Source organism: Mus caroli, chromosome 1 (genome assembly GCF_900094665.2).
Source record: "Mus caroli chromosome 1, CAROLI_EIJ_v1.1, whole genome shotgun sequence".
Classification (NCBI taxonomy): Eukaryota; Metazoa; Chordata; class Mammalia; order Rodentia; family Muridae; genus Mus; species Mus caroli.
Window position 1 is genome coordinate 73,791,540 of NC_034570.1, and position 8,175 is coordinate 73,799,714.

The 8,175-nt window shown below is 39.5% G+C and overlaps 1 protein-coding gene across 12 annotated transcripts in view; it reads right to left on the reverse strand.

Moving 5' to 3' along the window:
- Positions 1-8,175, reverse strand: part of Dock10 (dedicator of cytokinesis 10) — a 249,389-nt gene that overhangs the window by 17,606 nt on the left and 223,608 nt on the right. For 7 of the 12 annotated variants that reach the window (XM_029474701.1, XM_029474693.1, XM_029474691.1 and 4 more), the window contains 4 exons: positions 7,872-7,978; positions 5,586-5,708; positions 5,329-5,442; positions 3,797-3,802 (listed from right to left, as the gene is read on the reverse strand). In XM_029474701.1, coding sequence (XP_029330561.1) covers positions 3,797-3,802; positions 5,329-5,442; positions 5,586-5,708; positions 7,872-7,978 — 350 coding nt within the window. The remainder of the gene's footprint in view (positions 1-3,796; positions 3,803-5,328; positions 5,443-5,585; positions 5,709-7,871; positions 7,979-8,175) is intronic. The other 5 variants (XM_021165780.1, XM_029474682.1, XM_021165793.1 and 2 more) reach the window with 1 other exon arrangement.

Sequence of the window (8,175 nt, forward strand, 5' to 3'; positions counted from 1 at the left end):
TCCACTCCTGTGTTTGCTAGGCCCCGGCATCGTCTCACAAGAGACAGCTATATTTGGGTCCTTTCAGCAAAATCTTGCTAGTGTATGCAATGGTGGAAAGACAATAATTCTTAGAACGTTTTCCTCTTATAATTTTCTTTCGGTGCTATGTATGTGAGTGACCGTGTGTGTGAGCACGCATGTGTGCATATACACACACGTGCATGTGTGCTGTATGTGTAGATATAAGGCCCACAGTGGATGCATTTCAACTTTTAGTTTTTGAGACAGGGTTTCTTATGGAACCTGAAGCTTATAGATTTGGCCAGGCTAGGCTGTCCAGTCAGTGAGCTCCAGGTATCTGTCTGTCTCTGCTCTTAAGGTCGGGGTTCTAAAGGTATGTGTTGCCTTGCCTAGTTTTTCATGTTGGTTCTGAGGATCTGAGTTTGCTTGCAGAGTAAGCACTTTGACACTGAGCCGTTTCCATAAACTCTGTGTGTGTGTGTGTGTGTGTGTGTGTGTGTGTAAGGTGTAGTGTATCCTACTGATAATTCTGAGATGGAAGTTAGAAGAAAGAGGGGTAGCTGACTAAAGATTTTGTGTTATTTGTCAGGGTTTATGGATGACACTTTTTTGAGTCAGACTAATGGCAGCTGTGGAAGTGTTTGGAAAGGATCCTTACCTTTTGATAGGGAACCCATCAAGGAGGGCAGAGGCCACTGAGCTGTAAGGCATGATATGAAAGAAAGCTTCCCTCTCCTACATACCCTCAGAGCCAATGATTTACAAGCGGGGTATGAGTGATGCAAACCAAGAGGCAGTTTCCCACTTGTTTTGTGTCCAGGTTGGCTGCATTTCCAGACAGTGGAAAATGTGGCTGTACATTGCTCTAGCTGATTTGATTGTTTCCAAAGGCATTTTATAATGCAGTCTCTGCCTTAATATGCTTCCCTTCTGAAGCAGCACATTCTAGTTAAGCAAGTAACTGGGGTCAGTAGAGGTAACACAGACAGACTGTGAAACCTCAAGGCAGTAAATATGGATAAAAATCTACTTCAATGAAATGACAAATAAAATTATTGATTCCTGCTAGATTTTTCTTTATGAGTCCTTCACAATATTGAGGTGCCCTTGGGTCAGAACTAGGATGTCAAATATACATGTCCCTGCTGCAGAATGGTCCGAAGTTCACAAATAAAACAATGCAGTCCAAGAAGAATCAGTGCAGAAAATGTTAGTAGAAGGCTAAATGGCTTGAGATGGGAAGACACAAGAGGGCAGGGAAATTGTTCTTGGTAAATAGGAATTCATTGTTATGTTTAAACTCTCACACACATATGAGAGAGATATAGATAGATAGATGATAGATAGATAGATTAGATGATAGATGGATGGATGGATGGATAGATGGATGGGCAGATAGATCAGTGACTTTCATACAGGCAAAGAGCTGAAAGAGTCAATCACATTCCAAAGTGGAGATGTTATTTACACATGTATGTACCCCTTCCCTTCAAGTTCTTTTTCATTTACATTCTGAAATGCATCTACACCAAAGGAGGCACGATTGAGAGCCATACAATCTAGAACCATTGATGCACTGAATAAATCTTCCCTGCCAAGTTTTTTTTAGCTAATTAATTCCAGGGGTAGCTGATGTTTGAAGCTATGCAGCCAGCATTTGTTGGCTTGCATTCTTGCTAAAGGACAGCTCCTGAGGGTTTCACTGATTACAGGCAGTGTTTGCTACTGCTATTTCCTAACTCTGGCAGTGGATCCTTGAGGGGACTTGGAGGGATGCTTTCTGCAGGCTGTTAGATCCGTGGCCAGTGATGCCAGCTGCTGTGTGAGAAACTCCAAGCTATGCAAGCCTTGCATGTTTTTAAACAAAAAATCCCTTGCTGTGAAGAAAGAGTTTTCAATTTGTTTGCTATTGTCTGGCTCATTGCAAACTTGGTTAATGTTAAATATAGGAGCCAGTACAATAAAATAAAAACACCTGTCCACAGAGGACTCTAATGTGTCCTCAAAGGAGGTTGTACAGACCTAGAGCCTATTTTGTGTTATATTCACATCACCGGTTTCACATGATTTCGTGATGAATCAATATGGATGTGAAAGGTGTGTTTTAGAGGAATATAAAATGCCATCTCAAATAAGGTTTTTTTTTTTTTTTTGAGGATGGGTATTATGCTAATCATGCACCGTGTAGTTCCTTTCTGAGCTCTTGAACCTGCATTCTCCACAGGTTCAGGAAGATGTGCAAGCCTACTTTGGTTTGCTTCTCCTCATCAAGGAGAAGGGATGGGAGCTGTCTATTCTGGTTGAATACTGCAATTCACACTTGCTGGTTGGCGCCCCGGTGTGTGCATTTGAATATCATTTGCATAATGATCCTTAAAGCTCTAATTTGCAGAGCTTATCAGGATGAATTTCACAGGTTCTCCTTGTTCAAAGGCAGCTGATGGTGAAACCTATGGAGGGCCATGCTTAGGTAATATTATCAGGCCTGCACAGAATAACAAAATGTTTCCTCTTTTAAGCTCTTACTGGATTTATTTTTCTTAACCAAAGGCAATTGATAGTCCTGCCAGTGTTACAAAAGAAATCAGACGCACCACCAGCATGTCTTAAAGAAATCTGTGAAAAGAACAAGGTTAGGTCATTTGAAAGCAGCATTCCCCAATGGCCCCCTCTGTCTATTTAGTACATGGTTTTCTGAGTATTTTTCTAGTAGGTCAGTTAAGGACTCATGAGTCCAAGTTTGTAAATGAAGGTATAAAATACTCATATGGCACGGAGGTGGGAAGGAGTTTAAAGAATTACAAAAAAAAGTATGCATTGTTCAGATAAAAAGAGCTAAATGGTGATGGTGTGGATCTTGGGAGAATATTACTTATGGACCTTAATGGACAATAATTATATCAGACTACATGAAGACGTCATTTTTGTAGGTTAACATAATGGCTAAAGACAGGTAACTTCAAAGATGGTTTAATATCTTCTCTGATTGTGTTCTAGATCTTTCTTTACCTCTTTCTGCATCTCTGAAGACTTTGCCTGTTGGGTGAACATTTGTTCTCCTTGATTCTTGGTGTTTGGAATTGCTACCATCACCTTTGAAAAATGGTCAGAATCTACTAATACAGAACCCAGCCTCTCAAGGGATTCCTTGCAAAGGAATCTGGGAAGAACTGTAAGTCTTTGTAAACAGTCATTATTCTGACTTCTGACCCTTTTCACACCCTTAGGCACTGGTTCTCAACCTGTGGGTCTCGACCCCCTTAGGGGTCTCACATATCAGATACCCAACATATCAGATATTTGCATACAATTCATAATAGCAAAATTACAGCTATGAAGTAGCAAGTAATTTTAAGGTTGGGAGGTCATCACAACATGAAGAACTGTATTAAAGGGTCACAGTGATAGGAAGGTTGAAAACCATTGCCATAAGGTTTGATTCATGACAGATTAAATAAGCAGCTAATCTCCAGTCTACTCTTCATCTATTTAAAATATGTGATATTCACATCCATTTTCTGTGCTTCTAGACTATATCCTCTACTCTTTTGGAGGAAGATAATGTACATAAAATGATACTTTTTTTTTTTTTTTTTTTGTAATTCAGGTGACTGGAATAAACAGGGTTTAGCTCAAGAAATGAAAGATGCTTCCAAAACAAATCAAAGCAGTTCTCTCACTCTTTATACCAAATGTCCATCTGTACACACGTGGTAAGGTTCAGTAAAGCTGTAAGGAGGGAAGTGTGAGGATTGTTAGTGCATGCAAAGGGACACAGAGAAGATGAACTTACCACAGCCTGGAACAATCAAGACCAAAGAAAGAAAAGAGCAAACATCTGCATTAAAAACCAGTAGGCAGCAAAGCTCGTTCCATGCATTCACCAGCTCGCATCTCACATGCTGCCGATTTGCATGACCAGGCTGTTAATGGAACTTCATTTCTTTTTCATTGGCAAGATCACCCAAAGATTTGCCATTATATCCTGGTTTGCAAAGCGCCCCCTACAGGCCATTGTTCTGCTCCTAGGTTAGCCTTAGTTTTACTTCCAGTCTTTCAAACCACGATCCTGTTCTTGGTGTGATTTCCTGTTATTTTTTTCTTGCTAATGTTTTGCCAAGGCCACACATTGTTTATTTCTCCCCAATTACCATCTCCTCTCATCTGAGAGTCCCTTACTTCTTCCTCAACAGATACACTGAAGCTAGCTAACCTTCTTTATATTCTCTTTCCACATGTCTATAATTACCTTTTCCTTATAGACTGTTCTCATACTAGGTTTCTCTGTCTCTGCAGTTGTGATGCTATTTAGAACTGAGAAAAATCCAGGTAGGATGAGACTGATTATGGAGGTAACTACTTATGGGTTCTTTCCAGGTAGGTAGAATCAGAAATTAGTCTTAAAGCTATTTTTAGTGATCAGAGGAAAATGTTGCTAAAGACTTAAGTGGGAAAGAAAGTATCTGTAATCACAACCCTGGACCAGACTCCATCTGTAGTCTTAAGAGATTCTAAGGAGAAGAAGAAACTGTGAGCAATCGTGCCTCATGTGAGGGAAAGGAAAGCGAGGGAGAAGTCTGAGAGCCACTGTGAATACAGAATAGACTGGTGCATCTCTCTACAAACGTCAGAAAGACTTTGCCGAGACAGAAGAATGCCACAGTCTTTTGGAAAAGAGACCATGATGTTCCTGGGTGTATACCATTTAAAGTATCACTATGCAGAGCTATTCATAATCAGTGTGTAACACATTTCTTCAGGCCAATGCTATGGCTAGCTAATATCTTTAACCTTATCCATTGCTGACGCAGTACACTGAGAGAGATCACTTTAAAATAACTTTGGCCTGTGACTTAGGAAACAATATAGCCCTGTGATGGTCCACTTTGAAACACACAGGAGATACCACTTCCAAGACTGTAAAGTCAATGGTTGGAAATAGTGGTCAATTTAGAGTGTTGTAGATGCTATTTCTTAAAGTCTGATTCAATTTCACTTTAATCTATCATATAAACCTGTTAGGTATATTCGGATAAAATGCAAAGCAGAAAATAATTAAAAAGAACCCTCTTCTACTTCCAAAAGTTAGAGCTCACTCTTTTTTAGCTTAACTTGTAATAAGTTTCATGGATTTCTCTACCTATGTGTGCCTAGTACAATCCTATGGGCAAACTGATAAATGGTCACATCCATAGAAACACCCATATAGGTTCAGACTAATCCCACCCCCAAGTCTACTGGTGCATGTCATCAAATGTCTTATAAAGAATGGAAGATGACAACGTGAATGGAGCGGTCAGGCCACGTTACTTCTAACAAACTTACCTGCCCATAAAATGCCACTCTATAGTAACGACCAAACAATCGCTTCTCCGAATTCACCACCTCTGCCACTTTCAGGTAGGACCGGTGGATGTCATAATAGAGATCTGATAATTTCTGAAACCAAAAACCAGAGGGCTTTGTGAGAGAAATGCTGACATGCAAGAGAGATGGTCGTTATGTTTCAATGCTGTACGCCATTTGTCAACTTAAAGTAAAAAAAAAAAGGTTTGTGGGATTTCGGAGTTTAGATCACATACTTTGAAGTCTCGTTGCTTTTCAAAGACAGCGATGATGGGCTTATTGACATCAGCGATGAGTTCGTATCGTTCAGACTTCCAAAGGAACTCCACACACATATACAGCTGTTCCACCAGGATGTTCTGCAAGGTTCCCAGAGAAAAGGATTTTTTTAAAAAAAATACGTTTAAAGATGTGGCTCATTTCTGAAAATTGGTTCTGAAACTATCTCTCAGCCTTAAGTCTTTTCACAGTGTGATTTTTTGACTCCTGATCTTTATTACTGACAGTTACAGCACAGCCCAGTGCCATGTTGGGTACCCCCACTTCTTCTCGTCATCCCCTAACCCATAAAGCAGGCACACTAGCTCAGACCTTTTCAGTTCTTTCCACTGCTATTGTTAGTGATGCTTAGCTCCCACCCCTGCCCTCTACTCCTAGACCTGGAGTAGCTTTCTAGCAAACAGGCATTTCTCTCCAATGTCTGCTCTAAAGTGACATTTCCTTTTAAAACATAGATCCACTCATGTAATCTCCATGCCCACGAACCTCTGTGGAAGTCTAGTTTGTATAACAGTATCTTTTCTCTCCAGACTGAGACTGGTGGTCACAATCCCTTTTTAACACTCTGCCCTTGTGGTTTATTGGACTGTGGCTCCAGCTTTCTACCTCTCTTTCCCCATTCTTAGAGTGCTTCCGTCTTCTACCGTTCTTCTGTCTCCCATGGTGCTGCTATACACACTAGAATGTTCCTTTCCTGTGTGACACCTTGAAGTAAGAATTTTGGAATTCAAAAACACAGCAATACTATTAAAATCATTTTTTTGTTTGTTTTTGTTTTAATCCCAGGTATGGGACATGGGGGCTGCTTCAGATTGTCCATAGCAGTTGACTATGATTTGCCTTGTGCTTTGGCTGCGGTGTGATTTTTGCCAGCTCAGATAGTTTCTGTGATTGTATGGCATTTGGAATTCTGGGTACTTTTTAGAGGGTATATAAATTCTAGTGCCCCGAGAGACAGGGTGGGTTGTTGGTTGATTGTCACAGTTTGTTAGGTTGTCATGCACAGAGAAGAAACAACAACGAGAAGGAATTAGATATCCTGACGACAAAGAGCAAACTCGCCCCAAGAAACTTGACACCCTAATCAGTGGGACACCCTAATCAGTGGGACGTGGTCTAATGATAACATTGCCTTCTTTCCAACCATTGACTTTATTCAAGGGTTTCTTTCCTTTCCTCTGTGTATTTCTGTTCTCTCTTAGCTAGTGTTAGGGGGTTGAAAGAGTGGAAGAAGAAGAACGCACAGAGTAGCAAAAGCAAGCTACAATGCCTTGTTCTATCTAATATCAACATTTAGAATCAAATATAGAAAGCTTTTACTGAGGCCTGGTCACCTCCATCACAACCACTTTCATGAAGAAAACTGTCATCTTCTCATGACAAAAATACAATGCCTTACTTTACAGTTATTGGATATGTATTTGGAATGGGCTACTTTTCACACTGAAGAAAGATTTTATTCCCAAAATTCTGAATTCTTCAAAAGCAGGGATTGTGCCTGATTAGTCTTTTTTTTCCTTTGCCCTTAATACAATGTCTTTCAGAGTGGTGGTAGATTAATTAATATGTCGAACTATGTGAAATCATATGATCTCTAAAGCAAGTTTATAATATTGCTTGAACATTTCTGGCAGTATCTTTTTAAATTAACCATAGTCGTATGCAGTATGCACAAAGCTAAAGTTCATAAAAATTCATCTTTTTCCACATCTCTATTAAGACATAAAAAAAATAGCTTATGGAATACTGTATTTCTTGGTGAAGGGAACTGTTTTACTTACCAGAATTGTTATTATGTGATTCCTGCTAGAAAACTGCTTTTTATGACAACTGACCAGCTTACATATCAGAAAGCTTCCCCACAGAGAATGTGAGCCCCTTTTCTGAACCAAATTTGTAAATAAATAAACTTGTGTAAGAAACTGCTGTGCCAAGTTCATAAAAACCATAGCATCCTTACTACATTTTACCAGAGCACAGAGATTGTGTGGAAGAGCTCACTACTTACAGATGAATTCATCAGAGTAAAATAAATCAGGCCCAGCTTAAAATTTCAACGAAGATTGTGCTTTATCCATGGAACTTGATATTTATTAATCGCCATCTTATTTGAGCCTCAACATTACTTTGTTTATTAAAGTCATGATGCAGAACTACATTATCTGACTTTTGAATGCACATAAGAATCACAATTCACTGCACTTTTAAACCTCATCAATGGCAGTAGATCACTTGCATCTAACCTCATTGTACGGGGTGTCTTGCATTCCAGAATCCTCTTTCATTGCTCCTTCTTCTTTAATGTTTGGGGTGATGCTCAGAAAGGCTGGCCATCCCATAGAGAACATGCCTTGGGAGGGGATCAAGGACAATGAAATATTATCTTAGGCAATTTGTATTGGGATTAGAACATGGCTTGCTTCATGAGGTTAGTCTTGGCAGTATCATAACACATGAAAGGCACATGATGGGTAGATCATAGTTTCTGGCATTGCCTATGTTTACTGATATATATATATATATATATATATATATATATATATATAT